The 26,206-nt window shown below is 46.7% G+C and overlaps 1 protein-coding gene across 1 annotated transcript; it reads right to left on the minus strand.

The window, feature by feature from the left end:
* Window positions 1-16,556: 16,556 nt before the first annotated feature.
* C23H1orf116 (chromosome 23 C1orf116 homolog) lies at window positions 16,557-25,989 on the minus strand. Its single transcript, XM_059487900.1, has 4 exons — window positions 25,440-25,989; window positions 22,090-22,219; window positions 19,460-19,622; window positions 16,557-18,412 (listed from the first exon to the last, which is right to left on the minus strand). Exons 2-4 carry the CDS (start codon window positions 22,174-22,176, stop codon window positions 17,325-17,327), a joined length of 1,338 nt encoding a protein of 445 aa, XP_059343883.1. The 5' UTR covers window positions 22,177-22,219; window positions 25,440-25,989; the 3' UTR covers window positions 16,557-17,324.
* Between the last annotated feature and the right edge of the window lie 217 nt (window positions 25,990-26,206).

Below are 26,206 nucleotides of genomic sequence, written 5' to 3' on the forward strand. Positions count from 1 at the left end.
TGAGGAGCTGGGAAGATGAAAAACCAGGATTACATGAGGCTTGGAGTCACCTTTGTGGTTCATACAGGTAGTTGTTTTCACACTAAAGAGTACCAAGGAACTATAAACTCTGAATCAAAGCAAAGTCAACAGAGTCAAGGAGAGTTGCAATCATTTGATCTGCAGTTTGGCTTATGATTTCTACAGCTGCTCTGTGGGGTTTGTGCTGCCAGCTGAATTGGCCCCTCCAAAGGGAGAACGAGCTGTTTACACAACACAAATTCACAAGCACAATGGGAATTCACAAGAAATCCATCCTTGTGGTAGGTTGTTACAACCCTCACACTTTTGGAAGCTGTTTTCCCTCTTTCTGCCAGGATGTTGTGGCTCGGGGGAAGCTGGGGATGGGGAGGACGGGGTGGATGAGGATCCCAGGTGCCCACCTTGGTACTTGGATCAGGATCCCAGGTGCCCACCTTGGTACTTGGATGAGGATCCCAAGTACCCATCTCGGTACTGAAGGGGATTTGGGGACTTTGCCCAGCTGGGTTCTGGCTGTCCCTGCAATTCCTGGAGCAGCTGCAGGATCCCTCCAGCAGGGCTGGCTGGTGGCCACAGCTGGGGGAGAAGTTGGAGCTGCTCACAGGAGGGAAATCCACTGGGAACAGCTTGCACTGGGGTGAGACACAGGAACTGGTGTGGAGAATGACCAGGGAATAATTCCTGCCCAAAACCTGCCAGCCTTTGGATGAACCTTAAAGCCCAAAGCTCAGTCCTGGTTCAACAGTGAGCTCCCAGCACTGCCCATGGGGTCCTGGTGTGGTATTCACATTCTCTGAACGGAAAGAGAATCATTCTCTCTCCCAGGATTTGCCCAGGAAGCTATGAAAGTCTGTGAGAAAGCTCAGAGAAAGAAGAAAATAATTCTTACCTCTATTTGCTACTCCTGTTGTTTAGCACATGTGGAATGTGTTATAGAAATTGTTTACCAAAGAGTGATTTCTTAATTGGCCACTAGTGGTAGTTGTTTTAGATTGATTGACTAATTAAGTCAAAGCTGTGTTGTGACTGTCTAAAAGGAGGGTTTTTTTAATAATATATAGTTTTAGTATAGCGTAATATCATATAATGATTTATTAAGCACTTTGTATAGCTTAATAAAGCATTCATATATATTATAATATTATGAATATAATATAATATAATATAATATAATATAATATAATATAATATAATATAATATAATATAATATAATATAATATAATATAATATAATATAATATAATATAATATAATATAATATACTTAGGACTTTGTTAAGCCCTAAGTATAGCTTAATAAAGCATTGATATATAATATAATATAATATAGCATAATAAAATATAATATAAGCCTATTATAATATAATACTTAATATTAATATAATATTATTTATAATATAATATATGTGTATTAAGCTCTTTGTATAGCTTAATTAAGCATTTCTTCAACCTTCTGAAATCATTGAGTCATTATACATTATTCCCTAAGAGTCCCCCTGCTGCTCCAACACTCCTGGCTCCTGCAGGGCTCAGAGGGATGCCCTGGGCTGTGCTGCAGCCCCACATTCACCAGGGCTATTGCTCAAACCCCAGCAACGTCCCCAAGGTCCTGGCAGTGCCCTGGGCACAGGGAAACAGGCAGGGACACAGCTGTTGACTCTGGCATCTGCTCCAGGGCAGCAGCCAGCACCAGCAGGGTCAGAGACAACCTCAAAGCGTGCACGGACATGAGTTGGCCTCGTGTGGCATTCACATTCCCTGGAAAAACCCCTGTGCTCAGGATATTTCTCCTGGGAAGCTGAGAAACCTCAGAGAAAAGGGAAACAATTCTTGTATAATCTGCTTCTCCTGTGTTTTGCTCATCTGGAATGTGTCTGGAGATTGTTTACCCACAGGTGATTGTTTCATTGGTTTCTGAGGTAAATTGTTTTGATTTATTGGCCAATCAGAGCCAAGCTGTGTCAAGATTCTGGAGAAAGTCATGAGTTTTCATTATTATCTTTTTAACCTTCTGTCTGTATCCTTTCTGTATGCTTTAGTATAGTTTAGTATAGCATTCTTTAATATAATACAGTATCATAAAATAATAAATTAGCCTTTTAAGAACATGGAGTCAGATTCATCATTCCTTCCTTCATTGGGGCACCCCACAAATGCAATAACCTCACTGCCTTCTGTCCCTTCTGGTGTCCCTGGAGGTGTTTTCAGCTGTGCACAGCCTCCACAGGGCCCTGGCATGGGCAGACAGGCTGGAAAACACCAAGGATGTGGCTGTGGACTCACCTGTCCTGAAAGGCGTCACCTGGGGAGGCTGCAGAGGTGCCATGGGTGACAGTGGGCAGCAGGGAGATGGTGCCATGGGTGACAGTGCCCATTGTGGTGTCCCTGGGAGCAGTGCCCATGGAGGTGTCCTGGGTGACAGCGGTCATGGTGGTGCCATAGGTGACAGTGCCCATGGTGGTGCCATAGGTGACAGTGCCAGTTCTGGCGTCCTGGGTGACAGTGCCCATGGAGGTGACCTTGGTGACAGTGCCCATCCCGTGGGTCCTGCTGCTGTGCCTGGCTGTGCTGTGGGCAGCAGGATGTGGTGCTGTGGCTCTCTCAGGAGTGGCTGTTCCTGGGTCCCATGAGGAGCAGGTTTCTACAGAGAAAGGCTTTATTATTGACTTATTATTTATTTATTTATGTTTATAATTATTTATTAATTATTTATTTGTAATTTATTTATCATTTATTTATAAATATTTATTTATTGTTAATAAATTAATTAATTATTAATTTTTTATTTTTTATTTTTATGCTTTAGTACCCAGCCTTTGGCAGGGGCAGTGCGTTTGTTAGATTTACCACAGATTTACACATTTCACCCGGCATGTCATGTGAAAAACCACCAGACTCAGGCATTTCTGGGAGTGCTGTAAAAGCACTGATGAACACCTGGGTACCTGGTAAACATTCCTGCTTTAACCCCCCTGGTTGTGCCTTTGCCAGAGGAGCAGTTCCATGGATCTGTCTATTTACCCTCTGCAGTTTCTCAAACTGCAAAATAACCTTCAGCTCCTCTCCAGAGCCAAACACCTCCCTGTGCTGCACTTGCCAGGACCATCCTGGGGGTTTGCATCATAACCAATCAATAAAATCACCCAAACTATTCCATTTCTTTGGAAAGCTCAGCTCTCCCACCCCTGAAAACCTTTACCATCACTTCAGCCGCTTGCTAATGATGAAAGGAAAATGTAGAATGGTTTAGGGACTGTTGTATTTGTGGGGTGCCTCATGGCAGGAGGGAATGATGAATCTGACTTCGTGTTCTTAGAAGGCTAATTTATTATTTTATGATACTATATTTTATTAAAGAATGCTAAACTAAACTATACTAAAGAATACAGAAAGGATATTTACAGAAGGCTAAAAAATAATGAAAGCTCCTGACTCTGGAAAGAGTCCTGGCACAGCTTGGCACTGATTGGCCAATGAGACAAAACAATCCACATGAAACCGATGCAATGAAAATGAAACAATCTCCAAACACATTCCAAAGGAGCAAAACACAGGAGAAGCAAATCAGATAATTATTGTTTTCCTTTACTCTGAAGCTTCTCAGCTTCCCAGCAGCAAAATCCTGGGCAAAGGGATTTTTCCAGAAAACATGAATGCCATGGGGGACCACCCAGGCCATGCCACCCACCATGCCACCTACCCTTGAGGATGAGCAGCTTCAGGGGGGCTGTGAGCTCCGTGTGCCCACTCCTGGCCCCACACCAGTACCAGCCTGCATCCTCCTCCTTCAGCTGCTCCAGCAGCACCGTGGAGCTGCTGGACATGCGTGCCCGCCCTGGTGGGACCCCAGCACGAAGCCCTCGGTGTCCAGCAGCACCTGGCATCTCCCTGCCCTCCACCTGCACAGGTACGTCCTCTCGTAGGTGCCCTGGGGGTCGTGGTGGCACTGGAAGGACACTGAGCCCCCGACTGTGCCCTTGAGGAGTTTGGGTCTCCTGGGAAGGGTGGAGGCTGCAGAAGAGGGCACAGAGATAGAATTTCATATCCTTCACCTAGAACTGAGCCCACCGTGTGTTGGAATCCATAAAATCAGAGGGTTTGAGAAAGCTGTGAAAGGACTCAGAGACAGCAGGACTGGGATTAGAGCTAAGCAGCAGCCATGAGATTGTCAGCAGAAAAATTATGTAAGAAGTAGAAAACAAGGACAAATAGAGCAGTGGTCTGTGTATTAATGCTTGTCTAGAATAACTCCCTAAGCTGCAGACAAGTATATCTAGTGAGATACACTATTAATGTAATGTAATGTAATGTAATGTAATGTAATGTAATGTAATGTAATATAATATAATATATATCTAGGGAGTTCTAAGCTTAATAATGGAGCTCTGTGCATTGTGTTTTAAGGTTTACAAGCAAATATTGTGTTTTAAATAAGCAAGCATTGTTTAACCACAGGTACACGTGCTTATAGTGGTTGGATAGAACTACTGTCCATATAGAATATATACTATACAGATATAAATACCGTCAATGTGCTTTTGCTTTGTGTGATTGGTCAGAAAACTTTTAAAGTGAGTTGTAACATTAAGTTCTTGGGCTGCTGCCTGGAATGTGAGCTGGTGATATCTTCCCATTGTCATATCCATGTAATGAGGCTGATGCTGGAAAATAAAACAGCTCAAGGCACGTTCCCAGCAGTCCTGTCCTGTTTGTGATTCCTACATAGTGACAGTGAGCCCCTAGATGTGCTGCTGAGGAATTTGGGTCTCCTGGGAAGGGTGGAGGCTGCAGGAATGGGCACAGAGTTAGAACTTCACACCCCTCACCCAGCACTGAGCCCCCCATGCCCTGTCCTACCTGTGGCCACCTGCAGAAGCACCTCCTGTGGGCTGTCCTGACCCTTCAATCCTTTTGTCCCACACAGATACAGCCCCGAGTCCTCCTCCTTTAAGTCGTTGATCAGGACTTTGAAAGCTCCAGAGCTCTCCTGGGGGGTGATGACGATGCGTCCTTGGTACCTCCTGCTCACAAAGCCGTCAGAGCTGGCGATGGGAGTGCAGCCGCTTCTGCCCACCTTGCACCAGAACCCCTTCTGGTCACTGTGGCTGTCCCCAGAGTGGCACAGGACTGTGACAGAGCCGTGGAGCTGCCCTTGGATGAGCTGGGTTGGCTTTGGCACCGTGGCATCTGTAGGGAGAGAGCAGGACAGGGACTGTCAGAGCCCCCAGACCTGCCCCATCCTTGTGGCTCTACAACTTATCTCAGGCAGTGCTGCTGAGCTCTGTTCTAGGATAATAAATATTCATCTCTTTAGCTTAAAATATCTCAAAAAAATATATCCACACATATAGTTCACACCCTGCAACTCCAGCAGTTATTTCCTTTACCTCTCCAAAACCCATTCACTCAGACATTTCCCCTGTGCCCTTCCCCAGAACCTCCAAACCTTTGTTTCCAAAAGGCAGCAGAAGGAGAATCCTTTCATATTTCTGAACAACTGATTTGGCCAAACCTGCGTGCTTTTACACCCCAAAATTATAAAGCTATAGAATAACTTTATATAAAAATATATTATAAAACTCTGTTATCTGGCTTGTGACCGTCATATTTTGTGGAAAAATCTCTTCACCCAAGATTTTTCTCCTGGGAAGCTGAGAAGCCTCAGAGAAAAAGGAAAATAATAATTATCTGATTTGCTTCTCCTGTGTTTTCTTGCTTTGGATTGTGTTTGGAGATTGTTTGCCAACAGGTGTTTGTTTCATTGGGTTTCTGCTGTGAATTATTTTGTTTTATTGACCAATCAGGAGCCAAGCTGTGTTGGACTCTGGAAAGAGTCCTGAGTTTTTCATTACTATATTTTTAGCCTTCTGTCTGCATCCTTTCTGAATTCTTTAGTATAGTTTAGTTTAGTATTCTTTAATATAATATAGTGTCATGGACATATTTTCTGAAAAATACTTTTGCTAAGATTTTTCTCTTGAGAAGCTGAGAGGCCTCAGGAACAAAATGTAAACAATGGTTATCTGCTGCTGTGGAATGCAACAGGTGCATCTGTGATTGGATCATGTGGTTGTTTCTAATTAATGGCCAATAACAGTCTGGCTGTCTCAGACTCTCTGGTCAGTCACAAGATTTTATTACCATTCTATTCTTTTCTTTTGCTAGCCTTCTGATGAAATATTTTTTCTTTCTTCAGTGTAATTTTAATGTATAATTTTCTTTTAATATAATATATACCACAAAATAATAAAACAGCCTTCTGAAACATGGAGTCAAGATTCTCATCTCTTCCCTCATCCTAGGACCCTTGTGAACACCACCACAATATAGATAATTGAAAAAATAAATTAACCTACTGAGAACATGGAGTCAGATTCATCATTCCTTTGTCTGAGAACCCCATAAATACCATACTGGCTAACAGCTAAACCTGAGGCTGACCCCAAAGCTCTCCCAGGAGCCCAGACAAACCCTTACCTGCCAAAACAGCCAGGGTGAGGCTGGCATGGAGCCCTCGGTTGGTGCTGCCAATGCCACACCTGTAGGTGCCCGAGTCGCTGCTCCTCAGCCCTGTCATCGTCACCGTGATGGTGCCATTCTGGGGGACATCCCTAAGGGCCACCCTGCCCTGGTGCTGGCTGGAGGTGAAGCTGCTGGAGATGATGGTGGAGCAGAGCCCGTTTTCTGTTATTTTGCACCAATATTTCCGCTGGTGTTGGTTGGCTGGGCTGGGGGTGTAGAAGCACTGGTGGGTGATGGAGCCCCCAAGGGTTCCTGCCAAAAACCTGGAGCTGTGCAGGCTGCTGGCCACGGGCCCTGGGGCACGGACAGACAGACAGACATTATATTATATTAAATAATACTAAACTAAACTATACTAAAGAATTCAGAAAGGATACAGACAGATGGCTAAAAAGATACTAATGAAAATCTCGTGACTCCTTCCAGAGCCTCAACATAGCTTGGCCACTGATTGGCCAAAATAAATCAAAATTATTCACAGCAGAAACCCAATGAAACAATCACCTGTGGATAAACAATCTCCAACACATTCCAAAGCAGCAAAACAAAGGAGAAGCAAATGAGATAATGTTGTTTTCCTTTTCTCTGAGGCTTCTTAGCTTCCCAGGAGCAAAATCCTGGGTGAAGGGATTTTTCCAGAAAATATAATGGTGACAAGGCAGATAACAGAGTTTTAGAATATATTTTTATACAAAGTTATTCTATAATTTTATAATTTTGAGGTGTAAAAGCACACAGGTTTGACCAAATCAGCTGTTCTGCCAGCCAGCAGAGCCCAGCACGGCTTCTTCCAGGCAGGGCTGGGGTTCTGAGGGGCACCAGGGCACTCAGGGCACAGGAAATCTATTCTGGATGAGGTGTTTCCTATCCCTAAGTGCCCCTGGTGTCACAAAAAATCTATTTTGGATGTGGTATTTCCCCCATGAGTGCCCCTGGTCTTACAGTCTCACAACTATGAGTTCTGCAGCTTTTCATTCGTGAGGCACAAAATGGCCAACAAGTTATTGTTACAAGGTCTTTTAAGACTAAACCAATTAAGAAATTTTATGTAAATTATTTCCCCTTTTAACCCAATAACTGATCCCTCAAAGCCCAAACTGCAGACTTTTCTATCTAATTGCAAAACATCACTCAAACTTATGAAGAAGAAGGAAGAAGAAGATAAAAAAGAAGGAAGAAGAAGGTAAAGAAGAACAACTTGCTTCTACCCTAAACCCTCTACCTTGCTTCATATTTATTTCTATATTCTAAGACCCCAAACTTTAAGTTTTCCACCTTGTGACATTACACACTTCTAACCAACTCCACACTCATAATCCCAGTGCTATTAATCAATTTTAGGAAGCTTTCTTTACAGCCTCTGATCAAATGTAGTCTTCTCTGGTGAGTCTGTGCCAATAATAATAATAATAATAATAATAATAATAATAATAATAATAATAATAATAATAATAATAATAATAATAATAATAATAATATTTAAAATTTCAAAATTTAAAATTGTGAACATCCAGGGTTCCAACCCAGGTGGAAGTGTCGGGTGTCCAGGGGAGGATCCAGCCTGGTGCCCAGGTCCAGCTTCACTCTTACCTGGCAGCAGAGCTGCTAGAAGGAGGAGAAGCACCATGTCCAGCCCTCCTGAGTGTCCCCTGGGCAATCCTCACCGTGGGGAGGGGATTTTGCTGATTTCTGTGCTATCAAGGAGAAAAGAGAGATTGTGGCAACCTCTGCAATGCTCTGGTGACCACTCAGGGCAGGGCTCTGCCTCCCTGTTAAACCCAGGCTCTGACTTGTCCTGGACCAAAAAAAAGGGAATTTTAAAAGGAAAAAAAGGTGCTTATAGTGCTCTGCAGATCTCACACTCCTGCTCTGAGTTTGTGCTGGTTTTGGGGCACAGGGCACAGCTGGAGCCCCCCAGTTTGTGCTGGTTTGGGGGCACAGCTCCAGTGTTCCCAGTTTGTGCTGGTTTGTGTTTGGGGCACAGCTCCAGTGCCCGTAACTCTCCTCACTCAGGGCAGACCCTCAGCAATTCCCTCACTGCAGCCAACAGACACAGAATATGTTAAAAACTGGGATTTTCACTCAAAGTCACAATTCCCACCAGACTGGAGGACTTGAAGCAATGAGAACTAACAAAAATGCCCTGTAAAGAGCTGAATGTTTGGGATTTTTTCACCAAAAAGTCAGCAAAAATGCAATTCCTATGCTTATTTAATCTTTTCTGATGTCCAGCAGTGCAATCCCTCTTTTCCTTATTTCTGCTCCGCAGGACAGAACCCTCAGCTCCACTTTAATCTCATTTAATGTTAGTTTTTAGGCAAGGAATTATTTTTTACTGCCAACCCACAAACAGGCATTTAATATACAGCAGAAAGAGACAAGAGCTAGAGAAATCCCAGGAGTAAACCATGTATGGTTGGGTTTTTCCTGTCTTTATTTTAGTTTTATCTTGTGAAAATGTTTTTAGGATCCATTTTTTACACCATCCAGAACTGAGGCGCATTTTACCCCATCCATATAAATTTTTTGGTTGTTCTTGGCCAAAAAGGGCAGTAATTCAATTTATAGCTTTAAAAGGAAAAAACATAAGGGCACAGTGGGGAGAAAAATCATCATAAGTCGCTACCTTTATTTTTATAGAAATAATTATGTTGAATTTCAGAACTATTACATCCTGTAGGTGAAATCTTTCTCCTATAATCACTCTACAACAGCACTGTTTTCCAAAAAACCAGTATTTTAAAGGCAAATTGAGACTCGCCTACCTTAAATTGTGATGCTTCTGCTGTTGGAAATTTTCTCTTCCACCTCCAACTCGGATTTTGTTTAATAAAGTTGTTTTTGCAGCTTGCAGCTTGGTTAGTCCTTGCTTTTCTCTTTATGTTTAATTATTTTTTTTTCATATATTGATGTGTAGATCTTAAAATGGATGCACTAAAAATCTTCTGAGGTCTTGGATTGCTGAGCAAAGTGGAGATGGACAAAATGCTCAGAGGAGTGGCAGAGATGTCATCAAAAAGACCCAAAATTGGACTTTTTTAGCTCTCTAGGGATGTGATGACACCATGGGAGGGGGAAAAAATGGGTGAAGAGGCCAGGAGCAGAAATTGCAGAGTTTGAGAGGAATTCCCCTGCTCTGCAGACAAAATGCTTTAATATAAAATATGCAGATTGTCATAAAATGGTGTTTGCTGTGAGCCACTTCCAGGCAGAACTTCCCACCAAGAACTTTGTGAAAGGTTCCTCAGCCCCCTGTGGTTTGACTGGCCCTTCCCTGAGCTCATGTCTGTGTTTTGATCCTGATTTGGGGTCAAAAAGCTGATTTCTGCTTCCATTTTCGCCCTAAACCAGCCCCTGAAATGTGACCAGGGTGGGTTCAGACCGTGGGGTGTGAAGAACAAACCCAGGGCAGTTTGTTCCATAAAAACAATTCCTCTTTTCCACCAAGCAAAGACTGAGAGGAGTTTATTTGTTATTTATTTATTTATTTATTGAGAGATTGCTCCAAAGCTACAGAGGCATTTCAGTTATTGCCAGGGACTTGGGGCTGCTTTGCTTTCTGTTGTAAATGATGGATTAAAAATTGAAAATTCCCACCTGTGGCACCTCTGAGAGGGCCTGGGCTCTCCTGAGCTCTCAGAGGAACACATCCCACCTGAGATAGCTCTAATACTTCAAAAATGCTGCTTCAAATGGCATAAAATCAACAGGATGGCTTCTGAAGTAGTGTTAGAAATATAAAAAGGTCTCATAAAATGTAAAATAACAAAGCTTTTATAGAGAAAAACTGAGCTAGGGGTAAGAGGTTCTTGCTGCTGCTAAAACGCCCCACAGAATTATTTTCTTTGTTATTATTTCCTTTATTCTCTCCTTTTTCTGGTGGATTACCCAGGCTGGACCTCTTGGCCTCTGTCCAGTGGGCAGCCCCAGGTTTGAGTTGAAGTCCCAAAGGTTCTCTGAGGTGTCTTTGAAACAAATTAAGGAGAAAAACCTCTGGGCTTTGTCACAGACATCTTTTATGAAAAATCATTTTCTCCTGAGAAGCTGAGAGGCCTCAGGAACAAAATGTAAACCATGGTTATCTGCTGCTGTGGAATGCAACAGGTGCATCTAGGATTGGTCTCATGTGGTTGTTTTTAATTAAAAATGTTTTTAATTAATGGCCAATCGTGGTCCAGCTGTCTCAGACTCTCTGGTCAGTCGCAAGATTTTATTATCATTCCATTCTATTCCTTTCAAGCCTTCTGATGAAATCCTTCCTTTTATTCTTTTAGTATAGTTTTAGTACATAATTTTCTTTTAATATATCATAAAATAATAAAATCAGCCTTCTGAAACATGGAGTCAAGATTCCCATCTTTTCCCTCATCCTGGGACCCCTGTGAACAGCACCACAGGGCTTTTTACCTTTCTAAGCAGACAAAAAAAATTAATTTGGTCGCTCCATCAGCAGGGAGCACATTCCTACACCTGGGTGAGGAGTGGGAAGGGCTCAGAGGGAGATTTAGAGATCTTCTCAGTCCTGTGGGCTACAGGACCTTGATCTTCCCCTCTGTTTTCTGTGTGAGACAATCCCTGAAGCACTTTGGAATCTCCCTGGCTGGGGATAAATTTCCAGTGAACAGTTTTGTGCCATTAATGGTGATATGATTAATCTTGGATTGCAGTAATTGTTGTGTTTTGTACCAAACCTGGGCCATAAATTCCCCACTCTTGGCTGGGCTCCTGCAGAACTGAGGGCAGCAAAGCACCAGGATTGGCTTTGTGGGAGCAATAAAATGGGATAAAAGTGATGGTGGGAACCCCCTGGGAAAAATCAGTGTTATTCCAGAGAATCATAAAATCATGGAATTCCAGGAGACCCTCCTGGGGCAGTACCACTGCCTTGCACTTTCCACTGCTAAAGGAGAGTCAAATTCAATTAAATTTAAGTTTTAACAGTCTATAAGTTATATTTAATTTAAAAATTTATCTACTTAATAAAAATTTATATATTAATTTCTATACATAGTTATATATTTCTTTTATTTATATTATATTTATTTATATTATATTTATATTATATTTATTTATATTATATTTCTTATATTATAATATATTAATTTTATTTTTATTTATTTATATTTATAAAATATATATTTATTTATATATTTATTTTTATTTATTTATATATAAAATTATTTAATTTAAAATAATTAATTTTTTAAAAACGACATCTTAACTAAAAAAAAATTAAATCTTAATTTTAAACTTAATTTTAAGTTTAAATTGAACGTTAAAATTAATTCAGGTAATTAAAGGAGAGTTAAATTCTTCTGGGCTGTGCTTGTAAAGGAAATTCCTCTTCCTTCCTCTGACAAAGGTGCTGGAGGGGGAATCTCCTCCCTGGAGCAGCACCAGGACAGGCAGAGGCTCCATCCCTGTGCAGATGTGGAGGTCACTGCCACCACCTCAGCCCAGCCTATTTGCACTTAGAGCTGTAATTAATAAATTAATTAATGAGACCAACCCCTGGCTGCTCCTCAGTGCCCAGTTAATGATTAAACCCCTGCTTGGGGCCAGCCAGGGCTGGTTTTGGGCACACAAACCCCTCTGCAAGGAACAACACTGCCCCTGTCTGTCTCCTCCTGGACTTCCACACCCAGGGTCGTTGGGAAGAAAAGAGCTGAGACCTTGGGGAGCTGGAGACCTGCAGTGATGCCAAACCCAGCAGGATTTAACAGCAGGAACTCCAGGTCCGGCTCTTCTTTAAGATATTATCAGCTAAATTTGCATCACTGGCAAATAGAGGGAAGTAAACCCCAAACCAATAAAATCTGGTGGCTCTGACACAGCAGTGAGAGGCTGCGATGGCCCTGGTGGGTGTTGGTTCTGTTGGTTGGCAGGGTGTTTGTCCTGTGGGGCCAAGCACGGCTTGAGTGGGAGTTGCAGTGATGAGGTTGGGCCTTTTTTCATTTACAGGTCCATTAGGAACAAAGAACAGAGGCAAAAAAAGAGAAAAAAATGATAATGGATGCTGCTGGACCAAGGTGGGGAGCACCAAACCTGGGCTCCAGGGTCCAGCTGGGCTCTCCAGGGTCCAGCTGGGATCACTGCAGGATTGAGCTGGGATCACCCCAGGACCCATCTGGGCTCTCCAGGGTCCAGCTGGGATCTCCAGGACTGATCTGGGCTCTCTCCATCCCTGTGGGAGATGCTGGAGGTGTTTGAGGTTTTTAACCCCATTCCAGCACGGTTTGGTCAATAACCAGGAGCTGCCCTTTCACAAGAAGACAAGGATCCTCTCCAACCCCACCATGCTTCTCTCTATTATAATTTTTTTTCTCTTTTTGCCCCTGTTCTTTGTTCCTAATGGACCTGTAAATGAAAAAAGGCCCAACCTCGTCACTGCAGCTCCCACCCAAGCCGTGCTTGGCCCCACAGAACCAACACCCACCAGGGCCATTGCAGCCTCTCACTGCTGTGCCAGAGCCACCAGATTTTATTGGTTTGGGGTTTACTTCCCTCTATTTGCCAGTGATGCAAATTTAGCTGATAATATCTTAAAGCAGAGCGAGATCTGGAGCTCCTGCTGTTAAATCCTGCTGGGTTTGGCATCACCCTGCAGGGCAGGGTGAGGGTCTGCACCTCACTGTCAGCCCCAAGGCTGCCCCGATGCAGCCCTGGAGGGGCTGTAATTAACTGTAATTAACACAAATTATTTCTGTGTGCAGCTGCTGCTCCCTGGCACTGCCAGAGTCCCACCAGCCACTGCTCCTGAGTTTGATCTTTGTAATGAGAGATGTGCACAAGGATGTTTTTAACTGGGACAGGAGGTCTTGACAGGCTCATGTAGACATGGAAATGACAGGTCTGAGCCAGGGTGGGACAGCTGGGTAGGAATTAGATGAATATTCTCTGCAAAATGCAAAGCTGGGTGTTTTCTTTGTTGTTTCTAACATTGTTAACACATAAACTCAGTCTGGATAATCAGCCTGAAGACACTGAGGGTACATTTACCAACCCTTCTGAGACTTGTTCCTTCTGCAAGGCTGTGATCTCTCTTCCTGGCTGTTTTGTGTCTGGGCCCTGCTGGGATTTTGCCTTCCAGGCACAAATCAAGTTAAATATGCCCAGAATTAGATTCCCAGAATCACAGAAGGGTTTGGGTTGGAAGGGACATTAAAGCTCATCTCATTCCACCCCCTGCCACAGTGTGAAGCCTGATTTTGATTTCAGGGGTACCAAACAAGACCCCAGGGGTTCTGCTGGGCTCTGCCGGGATCTGGGGTAGATTTTGTTTGTGTTGCCCCCACCCAGCCTTGGAACAAGCTGGGATAGTGAAAGGGGATGGAAGTGGAGGAGCTTTAAGGTTCCCTTCCAACCCAAACCATTCCATCATTTTATGATGATGACAAGGAAGAGCCTCTGTTCCTTACAGGCAATTTACTTTCCAAACTAATGCAGGCTTTCTTTAGAGAGAGAGGCTGACCCGTGGAGGTAATCACACTGAACAATTAACTGATGTTAATTAACTGCTTGCAGCACAAAGCCGGAGTCAGTCCTTGCCATCCCTGACCTTGCAGCAGCAGCAGCAGCAGCACCTTCCCAGGACAGGCTGGGAATACCAAACAGGCTCAGGCTGGCACAGTCCACAGCCAGGCTTTAAATCCCTCTCCAAACATCCCTGGAGCTGCAGAGCATCCTCCTCAAGACCTGCATCACCCCAGAGGTGTGCACAGGGTGCTGACCCTCAGAATCCAAGGCACTGAGGCAGGGAAAGGAGCAGGGAAATGCTGGTTTGTAGCTGAGCAATGAATTTAATTCTTCTGGTGTCGCAGACATCTTTTATGAAAAATCCTCTCCTTAGGATTTTTCCTCCTGAGAAGCTGAGAGGCCTCAGGGACAAAATGTAAACAATGGTTATCTGCTGCTGTGGAATGCAACAGGTGCATCTGGGATTGGTCTCATGTGGTTGTTTCTAATTAATGGCCAATCACAGTCAGCTGGCTCGGACTCTCTGTCCCAGACACAAGCTTTTGTTATCATTCCTTCCTATTGTATTCTTAGCCAGCCTTCTGATGAAATCCTTTCTTTTATTCTTTCAGTGTAGTTTTAATGTAAAATATATTATAAAATAATAAATCAGCCTTCTGAAACATGTAGTCAGATCCTCATCTCTTCCCTCATCCTGGGACCCCTGTGAACACTGTCACATTCTGGGGCTGGCACAATCCAGAGCCAGGCTTTGAATCCCTCTGCAAACATCCCTGGGGCTGCTCTGCATGGAGAGAAGGGCAGGACATTCTCCTCAAGAGCTGCATCACCCCAAAGGTGTGCACAGGGTGGTCACCCTCAGAAAGAGTCCAAGGGATGTGAGGCACTGAGGCAGGGAAAGGAGCAGGGAAAGGAGTAGGGTTTGTAGGTGAGCCATGAATTCAGTTATTGTGGGGCTGGCCAGCCTGGTGCCAACCCCTGCAGCAGCAGGAGAAAGCTCCCCAGCAGCAGCAGTGGCCACAGGGAGCAGCAGGAAGGCACCTGCAGGTGCTCCAGGTGGAGCTGAGGTGGCCTCGATCCCTACAGGAGCATGAGTAGGAGTAGCAGCAGGAGTAGGGCAGGAGTAGGAGTGCAGGAGAAGGAGAAGGAGTAGAAGCAGGAGCAGAACAGGAGCAGGGGCAGGAGCAGGATCAGGATCCCTCTGGAAGGAGAAGGAGAAGGAGAAGGAGAAGGAGAAGGAGAAGGAGAAGGAGAAGGAGAAGGAGAAGGAGAAGGAGAAGGAGAAGGAGAAGGAGAAGGAGAAGGAGAAGGAGAAGGAGAAGGAGAAGGATCCCTCTGCCAGGAGCAGGGGCAGGAACAGGAGCAGAGGAAAGAGCAAGACAAGGGGCAGGAGTAGGATCAGGGGCAGAAGCAGGGACAAGAGAAGGAGCAGAAGGAGCAGGAGAAGAAGAAGGAACAGGAACAGGAGCAGGATCCATGTGCCAGGAGCAGGAACAGGAGCAGAGGGAGCAGGGGCAGGAGAAGGAACAGGACCAGGAGCAGGATCCCTGTGCCAGGAGCAGGAACAGGAGTAGGATTAAGAGCAGGAGCAGGAGTAAGAGCAGGAGTAGGGGTAAGAGCAGGAGCAGGATGCCTGTGCCAGGAACAGGAGCAGGAGTAGGATTAAGAGCAGGAGAAGAAGCAGGAGCAGGAGCAGGATCCCTGTGCCAGCAGCAGGGCTGGGCTCTGGGTGGCACCAGGCACAGTCGTGGGCTGCTCTTGCATCAGGCCTGGCCCTGGGGCACAAACAGCTCCGTTTCTAAGGGCCACAAACACATCCAGCAGGTAAAATTCCATAGTCCCCTGGCAGGATTAAACAGCTGGTGGAATGGGGCTTGCCTGTGGTGAGCGATTCAGCCCAGAGCATCTGGCAGCTCCAGGAAAGGCACAGAATTGTGGAGTTCATGCCCAGAGGAATGACCCTGCTGCTCCCTGGCTGTTGTTTTAATTTGTTCCCATTTCATCCCAGCTCCTGTTTGTGAGCATCACCACGTCAGAGAGTGATAAGGGATCTTTGGGAGTGAGTTTTCTCCTTGGAAATCTGAACAAAACTCAGCCCTCATGACACCAGCACACAATGCTCTGACTAAAGCCAAGGATTAGGAGACAAGCCTTTTGTTTCCAAAACAATCTGGTTTTAAGAAATGTTTAGGTTCTGTTTCAGGGCAAAAATGTTATGAGAGAGTCCTTAATGCTCTCCTCCTTTCTCATTAGATGAACAAGGTGAGATTTCCCTTGGGACTTGCACCATGCAAGTGCTGAGCAGTCAGAGCAGAAAAAAGAATGGTCAGAGGGGAGGAGCACAGGGATGAAAACACAGCTTTAACTGATCAGCTTTGCTGATCAAATAATTCCATTTTCTAGGTGGTGCAGACCCGACCTGGCTCATCCTTTCTCTCAGAACTCTTTGTTTCAAACCCCTTTTGCTTTTTGTTCTTAAATATTTAGGGCGCATTTATTATTTACCTGACTGTGACATAAATCTGTACCACATGGCACTTTGTGGTCACACACAGGTTTATTTAGGGACATCAGCCACCTCTGTTCCCCAGGGTGAGCAGCAAGGTGTTGGCAGCATCAGAGGGGCCAGGACAGCTCAGAAGGGATGACCTGGAGCTGTCCCAGCCTTGCATCTGCCCCAGCCTTGCATCTGCCCCATTTTGGGCAGCACTTCTGGATCTGACACCAGCACAGCTTCTGGCCTCCTCAGCGGTGTTTTCCTGCAGTTCAAGCCTCTTCCAGGGGCTGGATGCAGGTGGTCAGGGCTGGGTGGGAGAGCAGAGTGTGCCAGGGAGGCAGGGATGGTTTTGCAAGGCACTTTGCAGTCTGGGCAGCCCTCCAGCCCACCCAGCAGGCAGTGATGGTTTTGCAAGGCACTTTCACATGGCAGGTGAGTGCTTAGCTCTCAGAGGCTGTGATAAAATTAATAAAAAAAACCCAAAAAAGTCCGAAAAGAGCAGCAAAGTCCAGCAGTTCTTCCCAGAGACGCTTTTATCCACAGGCAACCCTTCTGAAAACAAGCCAAACCCCAAATTCCACAGCTTCCTTTTTTTGATGGATCCCCAAAAGCACTAAAGCCCTTGCAGGAGAACACACCCCATCCACGCTGAGAGCTGCTTTGTATAAATATCCCATGTACACCTGCTATATACAAAATATTCTGTACACGCCGCCTTCCTTTATGAAGCTCCCAGCACCTCTGGCAGCAGATGCTGTGCAGGCCACTGGATTTGGGGTGAAAACCCCCTTTTCCACCAGCCCCACCAGCTACTCCTTGAGCAGCCCCAACTTCTTGAGCGCCTCGCGCCGGTTCTCGTCGGCCGCGCCTTTGGGCGAGATCTTCACGCTGACAGCGGAGCGCGGCGGCCTGGGGAAGCTGGGCAGAGGGTGGGATCTCCTCTTGCTGCTCTTGTCCTTCTCCTCCTGCTCCTTGGGGCCCCCAAAGTCCTTCCCAGCCCCGAGGGAGGCGGGCCGGGGCTTGCTGCGGAGGAAGCTGGGCGCCAGGCGCTCGATGAAGGACATCTTGCCCAGGGAGCTGCTGCTGCCGCGCCCGTTCTGCTCCTTGGGGCCGCCCATGGAGCTGCCCAGCCCCACCCCAGAGCGCTCCAGCGTGTTGGATTTGAAGGGGATCTGGCGGATCCCTGTGCCAGGCTGTGGTGCCTCCCTGGGGTGGGGATGGAGGTGGGCGCTGGGCTCCCGCCTGTCCTGGGACAGTCCCAGCTTCTCCAGGGCCTCCCTTCGGGCTTTCTCCTTCTCCTTGGGGTCGAGGTGGCCTGGATTGCCCTTCTCAGCAGTGCTGTCGCTGGCAGGGCTGGCCTGGCAGGTGGCTGAGGGTGGAGGTGCTGTTTTTACCTTCTGGTTATGCTCCGGCACGGGGCTGCTCCTGCTGGTTTTCAGGATGATGTTTGGTGGCAATTTCCGCGGTTTGGGGGCGGTCGGAGGCCCACGTTTGGCATCGGGGTCCTGAGGGGCCTCCTCCAGTGTGGATTTCTCCAGGTGGCCCCATGAAGTCCAAGTCTTGGTCTCCTTGGGTGCCTCCCCCTTGGCATCTGAGCGCTGGCTGCGTGACCACTCCAGCTCATCCTGGAAGGGGTCTGGAGGTTGAATAATCAAGGACTTGGTGTGGCTTCCTAGGTCCAGCCTGCCCTCCTTGAGCACCTCCTGGGCTGGTTTTCCTGCTGGCACCGTGGGGACACCTCCTTGTCTGCCAGAAGCTCCATTTGCTGCAGGGATGTTCCTTGGGCCTGGAGCAGCTGCTGGGGCTGAGCTGGAAGGGGCAGGGATGATTTTACCACTCCTCTGTTCAGCCCCATGCTGCTGGGCTCTGCTTGCAGGGGGAGTCTTGTTCCCCAGATCTGGGAAGAGAAGGAGTTGGAGTCATGCTCTGGACACAGAACATCCCTCACCCTTTCTGGGCCAGCAGAAGCGCCCAGGAATCCCCCAGCTCCTCTGATGTGGAAACCCAGAGCACACAGGGAATATTTCTCTGTCTGTTCTGGGGTGTCCTGACCGCAGGGGAGCACTGACTTTGACCCTCAACCATGGAGAAAGTTTCCTAAACTTCAAATTAAACTAGAATCTACAAAAGTGTGAAATTGATTATGAAGAGTAGTGTAGGTGAATCACTTGGTGAGAATTTTTCCTAAAGACTTTAAGATATACCGGAATCCACAAAAGTGTGAAATAGATTATACAGAGTAGTGTAGGTGTATCGTTTAGGTGGGAAATTGAGGTTTTGGGATTTTTAGTATGTTGTGGATGGAAGCAAGATGGAGGGCACAGGGTGTCATCCTGGGTTTCTTCTTTATGCTTCTTCTTCATGGGTTTGGGTGGCATGTTGTAATTGGGTGGAAAAATCCGCATTGTGAGTTCTTTGGGATCAGTTACTGGGTTAAAAAGGAAAATAATCCAGGTGTCAGTTCTTAATTGGATAGTTTAGTCTTAAAAGACCTTGTACCAAGAGACTGTTGGCCATTTTGTGCCTTCTAATGAAAAGCTGCCCCACTCACAGTAGTGAGACTGTTTACTGATAAAAAATAATGAATATCTGAGTCCAAACATGAAATATTATGTCAAGTGCCTTCAATCCCCACCCAGAGAAACCCAGAACTGGTACCCCTACACTCTGATCCATCACTGCTGGGGAAATTGGATCCTTTGGGCCTGACAGAGCCTCGTTAATTACTGTGATTACTGACACTAAGCAAGATCCCTGCAAGGTATTTATATATTGTAGAATTTCAAAGCCATTGAGTTGTGGTATCAAAAAATTCTGTGAAATATTCATGTCTACACAGGACGTGTGTTGTACAAATCTGTACATGAGAATAAGGCCTGTATGAAATAAATAGATTTTTATATTTTATACTAAAATCTTATCTGCAGAAGGGTTTCCAGCTCACCCTGGGGCACAGGGCCTCTCCTGGGCTTGGAGGGCTCCCCGTAGTCGGTGTCATCCGTGGACACCCCACTGTCCCCCTCTGCATCCAGAGAGCCAATGGTTTCCTCCAGGAACATCAAACACTCCTTCTCTTCCACAGATAAATAGTCATAGCTGTTGTCACTCTGGAAAAAAAAAAAATAAAAAGCAGAGCAGGTAAGAAAAAGATGTTTACTTTATACTACATATATATAGTGTGTATATATAGTATATAGAAATATAAACATATAAGTATATATTTATTATATATACATATAAAATATATAAATATACATGCATATATTTATAATATATATGTGTGTATAAATATATAAATATATATAAGAAAGAATGTTTACTTTATACTACATATATATAAAAATGTATATAAATATATATGTAAAAATGTATATAAATATATATGTAGTGTGCATTTATAGTATATAGAAATACAAATATATATGTATATATTTATTATATATACACATAAAATATATATTATATATGTATATATTTATAATATATATGTACATATTTATGATATATGTGTATATAAATATATAAAGATATATATAATAAAGAGAGGTTTACTTTATACTACATATTTACGTACATATAAAAATATATGCAGTATATATAGTAAATATAAATATATATCTATTTATTATATATATAAAAATATATTCATTTTATACTACATATATATAATATATATACATATAAAATATATAAATATATATGTAGTATATATAAATATATATTAATATATATGAATATATATATTTATATATGTATGTATATATATGTGTATATAAATATATATAAGAAAGAGGTTTACTTTATCCTATATATATGAGAGGCTTATGTTATACTACACACATATATAACTTTATATCTATAACTTTTTATATATATTAATACTGTATATATTTTAATATATTATATATTATTTTAATATTTTATATATTTTTATATTTAATGTCCAGGTAGTTTAGAGAGCCTGTGACAGCTGCTTGGCCAGTGGCTGTTCAATGATGAGTATTTACAGCTCCAGGAAAAAAAAAAATACACTGAAAATCTTTTTTATATTACCCTCCTCTGTAGGTCAGAAGGTGAATTATTCTGAACTTGGGAACTTGGTCCCTAACTTTCAGTTTTTTAAATTGAAATGTGAGCAGATGGGTAACAAATCTGCAGGTACGGACACCTGTAGTGCTCAGCAATGCTGAACCTTAGAAAACACCACAAACACTGAAGGGTTCTGTGCAGGTGATGAACTCTCCTTGTTCTCCCATTCATTCCTGAGCCAGAATTGTTTAGTTTTATTTGTATTTTGAGCACCAGGAGCTGTTATTGCTGTATCAGATAACAAGGTGATTCCTGCAACCTGTCATGAACAAAATGAGGCTTGGGACAGGATGGAATGTGCATCAGATCAACAAGCACAGGGCAGGAATTATTATCCCAGGTGGAGTTGTTTTGCAGAGACACCTTATCCAAATCTTTTACCAGGCAGTATCACAACCAGTTCTTCCATCCCCATTAAACTCAGAGGGTTTGGTTCTGGTTTGCAATACATCAAATGGAAAAGCTGCCAGCACTGAGCTGCTCTCACACATATCAATTATGCTCCAAGCCAGGCAGGATGTAATTAGCCCATCAATCTTGGGATCAGTGTTGGGAGACAAACAACCTTTAATGCACAGATAGTGAAAAATTACACATCTACACCCATGGTCCCAACTCATCCCTGCCTTAACTGGGAATTCATCTGGTGCCAGGCAGGAGGAGCTCAGCTCGCTGTCTGCTGCAGGTGTTGTCACCGCTCGGAGCCAGCGTGACCCAGTTACACAGCTGCTGTGATCCCTGCACCCCTGGCAGCACAGGAGCCTCTCCAGGGACAGGATCCCATCTCCACAGATCCTAGCTCCAGAGAGAGGATTCCCCTTTCCAGGGAGAGGATCTCCTTTCTAGGTCTCCCCTCTCCAGAAACAGGATCTCCTCTCCAAGGATCCCCTCTCCAATGACAGGATTCCCACACCAGGGACAGGATCCCCTTTGCAGGTCTCCCCTCTCCAGGGACAGGATTCCCTCTCCAGGGACAGGATTCCCTCTCCAGGCTTCCCCTCTCCAGGGACAGGATTCCCTCTCCAAGGATCCCTGCTCCAGGGATCCCCTCTCCAAGGACAGGAATCCCACTCCAGGGACAGGATCCCCTCTGCAGGTCTCCCCTCTCCAGGGACAGGATCCCCTCTCCAGAGACAGCATCCCCTCTCCAGGGCTTTCCTCTGCACAGATCCCCTCTCCAGGGACAGAATCCCTTCTCCAGGGCTCTCTTCTCCAGGGACAGGATCTCCTGTCCAGGTCTCCCCTCTCCAGGGAATTCCTGCCCCAGAGCAGCCCCTGGGGCAGCACCGAGGGCTCCCTACACAGGATGGAAAGACTGGGAGTGCTCTGGGGCAGGAATTCAGCAATCCACCTGGTCCTGCTGCTGCTCAGGGCCTCCAGCTGCCCCCAAAGCACTGACAGAGAGCAGATTTGGGCTGAGATCTGCCCAAAATCCTTCTCCAGCCCAGAGGGTTGAGCTGGGCTGGGCACCCCGGGGTTACTCACCCGCTGGGAGTGGTTGGAGGCCGTGCTGACCATGCTGTCACAGCTGCCAGAGTTGCAGCCAGCCATCCCCAGCTCCTTCCTAGGCATAGCCTGGGCTGCCCTGGAGGCTGGCACGGCAGGAATGTCCTGGCTGGAGCGGGAAAAAGGAGAAAAATTAAGTTGTGAGGTTCCCCCAGGGGTGACTCAAGCATGCTGAGAGGGAGACAGGCAGGCTCTGCTGGATGGAGGAATTGTGCTCCACCTTCAGCTGCTGGATGGAGGAATTGTGCTCCACCTTCAGCTGCTGGATGGAGAATTGTGCTCCACCTTCAGCTGCTGGATGGAGGAATTGTGCTCCACCTTCAGCTGCTGGATGGAGAATTGTGCTCCATCTTCAGCTGCTGGATGGAGAATTGTGCTCCATCTTCAGCTGCTGGATGGAGGAATTGTGCTCCACCTTCAGCTGCTGTCTCCAGGAGAAGGCACAGCTGGGCTTTTAAAAATCATCCTTGAAGTTTTCCTCAAAATAACTGGGAATGGGGAAATCTCTGCACAGCCAGCTCGTGTTGGCGGCTCTCTGCTCACCTCACAGGGGTGGATAAGGCACGAGAAAAGCTGCAAGCCCGGCTCAGAAATCCCAGCACAGCCCCACGGGATCTCTTTCCTCTGCCACACCCTGTGCCAGCCCTGCAGCTTGAACTTGTGAACGCGCTGGCCCAAAAATGCTGCTGCTTACTCACATCCTTGCTCTGTCAGGAGCTTCCTCCTGGCCAGGAGCTGCCTCTGCCACCCTTCCTCGGGGGCCCTGGGGAGGTGTCCCCAGGGAGGTGGCCCCAGGGAGGTGGCCCTGAGCCTTTGGGGCACGCCTGGGTGTGTTTGGGCACGGGGCTGGGGAACAGGGCAGGCTGGGGGGGGGGGGTTCAAGCAGCACCCCAATGTCCCCTCTGCTCACAGCAGTGACCTCCCATCACCAGTGGGACCCCAGGGTGGCAGCAGCAGGGTGACAAACAGCCTGGATTTGGGTTTCCCAGGGCACCGAGGGCACAGTTATCCCTGCCCTCAGCTCTGCTGAGCACCCACAGAAGGTGCCATTACAGAGGGATGCAAAGCTTCCAAAATTTCCTGACGCCACCAATGGCATCACCGACGGTGCCATTACTGATGGGTGCAAAACACTGAGCTTCCAAAATTTCCTGGCATTACCAATGAGTCTCCTCAACCTGCACCACCCTGTTCTTGGGGAGGGAACTGGGCTGTGGGGGCGAAAAGGAGCAGCAAAACAAACACCAACAGCCCCTGCACGACACACGGACCCACGCGAGAGGATTTGCTGCTCGGCAGACACAGGAGCCCTTTGTGCTGTAACCTGCAGGCAGGAACACACTGCTGCTTTTTTTTTTCTTCCTTCTAGCAGGATCAGGGAATTAGATCCAGAGATAAAGTGAGCAGAACTGGCTGCTTGTTCAGAGTGTTAGACCCTGAAAGAATTCCTTTGTAATTGGAATACGCCGCAAAAATCAGATTTCGACACCCACGCCCTGACAGGTCTAATCCTTCCACGCAGGAGGAATTTAATATTTCAGGCTCAGCTTTGCATTATTTACTGCTTAAGTGACGTTGAGGTAAGCGGTGGCTTTGGAACAGCAATTCCCTGGATTCTTTGAATTCAGATCTCTTCACAGCCAGGGGTTTGAGCTGTGAGGAAGCAGAGCTGAGCTTGGGGGGCTTCAGGCCTCTGCAGGGTTTTGCTGTGCACTGGAGCATCCACAAGGTGAAATTTAGATTTATATCAAAACTATTCTAGATTTACATCTCCTCATCAGTAGCAGGAGGCTTGGCCATGGTTGTTGTGCTGCTCCTGGCTGCCTCCCTCCCAAATTTCAGACAGCAAAACCCTCCTGGGGAAGTGAAAGCCTTGCTGGAGCTCGAGCCTGCAGCTGCTTGGGGCCAGCAGGAAGGCATTTTCTCCGCGAGGATCCCCCTCACCACTAAAGAAATCATTTTCTCTCATTCAAAACCAGCATTTCAGGGACCTCAAGCAGCTGCCAAGGCTTTGGCACCCACGGAGCCCCAGCTCATGGGAGGCAAAGTCCAGCCCGAGCTCTCCGGGCACTGCAGAGGATCTGCACCGAAACAAGAAGTTCCTTTTCCTCCCTCTGATGTGATTACAGCTCCAGCACACTCATCCAGCTCGGGAAAGGGGAAAAAATCAGTGTTGAAACACCCAATTTTAATGATTCAGAAGGATTTTAGTTCCTTCTTTGCCACAACAGTAACAGCCACAAACTAAAAACGTGACTGAGCGTTTGATTTAGAAGACACAGGACTCAAAAAACTGCTTTATAGCTGGGTTTCAGTGGTGTAGCTCTCTTCCCCAACTAAAAACATATTTAGAAGAAGCTATTTTTTATCAAAATCCAAAGGCCAGGTCCCTCAGCTCGTGTGGCCGTTGCCATAACTGTCCTTTAAAAGCCATCAAAGAGGTGCCGGGTAGCAATTAATGCTAATTGCTTTAGAGAAGAGGCTACTTTCTTTCAGCCAGCACCACTCCACGCTCTTCATCCCGGCTTAGAACACCTCGGTTTTGCTGTCTGGGGTATAACAACCACACCCCTCCTGCCTGGGAAAGGCTTTGTGCTGGCAGCCCCAAACACAACCCAAAGCAAACCCTGCTTTGCAGGCACTGTCCCAACTCTGGGCAGCACAGGGGGATGGATCCCAGTTCTGGGTATCCCAGGGGATGGATCCCAGCCCAGGGGATGGATCCCAGCTCAATTCCAGCTCTGGGCAGCCCAGGGGATGGATCCCAGCCCAGGGGATGGATCCCAGCCCAGGGAATGGATCCCAGCTCATTTTCAGCTCTGGGCAGCCCAGGGGATGGATCCCAGCCCAGGGGATGGATCCCAGCTCAATTCCAGCTCTGGGCAGCCCAGGGGATGGATCCCAGCTCAATTCCAGCTCTGGGCAGCCCAGGGGATGGATCCCAGCCCAGGGGATGGATCCCAGCCCAGGGGATGGATCCCAGCTCAATTCCAGCTCTGAGCAGCCCAGGGGATGGATCCCAGCCCAGGGAATGGATCCCAGCCCAGGGGCAAAGGGGTCAAGGGCAGATCTGAATTTCCTCCTATCTCAACAGGTAAATGAAGCACCCCAGCAGCTGCCCGAGCTGTTTGCTGTCCCCAGCACAGCTTTCCCCAGCTTTCCTCCCACCTTCATCCCACCTGGTCCAGCTTTGCTGGTGAATCCCCCACCACATTTCGCCCTTGCAAAGCAAAGTACCCAGAGCCCCCCAGCCCATCCAGCAGGAAAAGCACAGAAAGCAAAGCACAAGCAGGAGCAGAAATGATAATTAATCCATTTTGCAGTTTTACCGGGCCGTCCGTCGTTCCGTGCTGGCAAATTCCTCGTCCCGGCCGTGCCTATCCCAGGACTTCTTTACTTTTCTGGGCTAACCAAACACGGCCGGGTTACACATTAACCGCGCTCCGCCGCAGATAAGGCGGAGTGCTGGGCAGGTCCGTCCTGCCAGGCGATCCCTGGCCCCTCACCTGCGCCCAGCCCGGGTGCAGCTCATCCTGCAGCCCTGCCAGGCGCTTTTCCTGCTGCTCCAGCGCGCCCGAGCCCCCAAACCCGGAGCGCTGGGTGTGAGCTGGGCCGGCTCTGCCGGTGCCACCCAGCTCCTTCCCTTCGCTGCTGTCCCCTGCTGTCCCGGGCACGGCTCGGCCGATAGGAGATCCTTAATCCGACATCCTGTTCTGCAGCATAGCTGCTGGCTGACAGCGGAGCCCCGAGCCCGGCCTTGCCCTCGGTAATTGCCGGTTCTGCTCTCCGCGGTGCCGCAGCTCAGCTCTGCCAACAGGTCGCTGCTTGCATTGCGCCGCAGCTTCCCAGAGGCCGAAAGTTTGCTGCTTGCGAAGGAAGGAGGTTGTAAAGGCAGGCAGAAGGTGTTTTGGGGAGGGAAAGTTCGGCACGGATTGATTTAAGTGCCCAGGTCTGCGCAGCTCCCCGGCTCCTGTGCCTGTCCCGACCCGCAGCTGCTTTTGCCCCAGTTGGCACCGTGCCCTGTGGGCACCAAAAAACCCTCTGCAAGCTCCTGCCCCGTGCTGGGGACTCCTTCCACAGGCGGCTCCTGCAGCTC

The sequence above is a fragment of the Ammospiza nelsoni genome, chromosome 23, assembly GCF_027579445.1.
Source record: "Ammospiza nelsoni isolate bAmmNel1 chromosome 23, bAmmNel1.pri, whole genome shotgun sequence".
Classification (NCBI taxonomy): domain Eukaryota; kingdom Metazoa; phylum Chordata; class Aves; order Passeriformes; family Passerellidae; genus Ammospiza; species Ammospiza nelsoni.

What these genes read in the sequence shown, in the direction of transcription:
- C23H1orf116 (XM_059487900.1), bottom strand. Translation starts at nt 22,176, where the DNA reads ATGCCTAGGAAGGAGCTGGGGATGGCTGGCTGCAACTCTGGCAGCTGT. An exon ending in CCTCCAACCACTCCCAGCGG is followed by an intron (nt 19,623 to 22,089) that starts GTGAGTAACCCC and finishes TTTTTTTTCCAG; the next exon opens with AGTGACAACAGCTATGACTA. An exon ending in GAGAGGCCCTGTGCCCCAGG is followed by an intron (nt 18,413 to 19,459) that starts GTGAGCTGGAAA and finishes TTCTCTTCCCAG; the next exon opens with ATCTGGGGAACAAGACTCCC.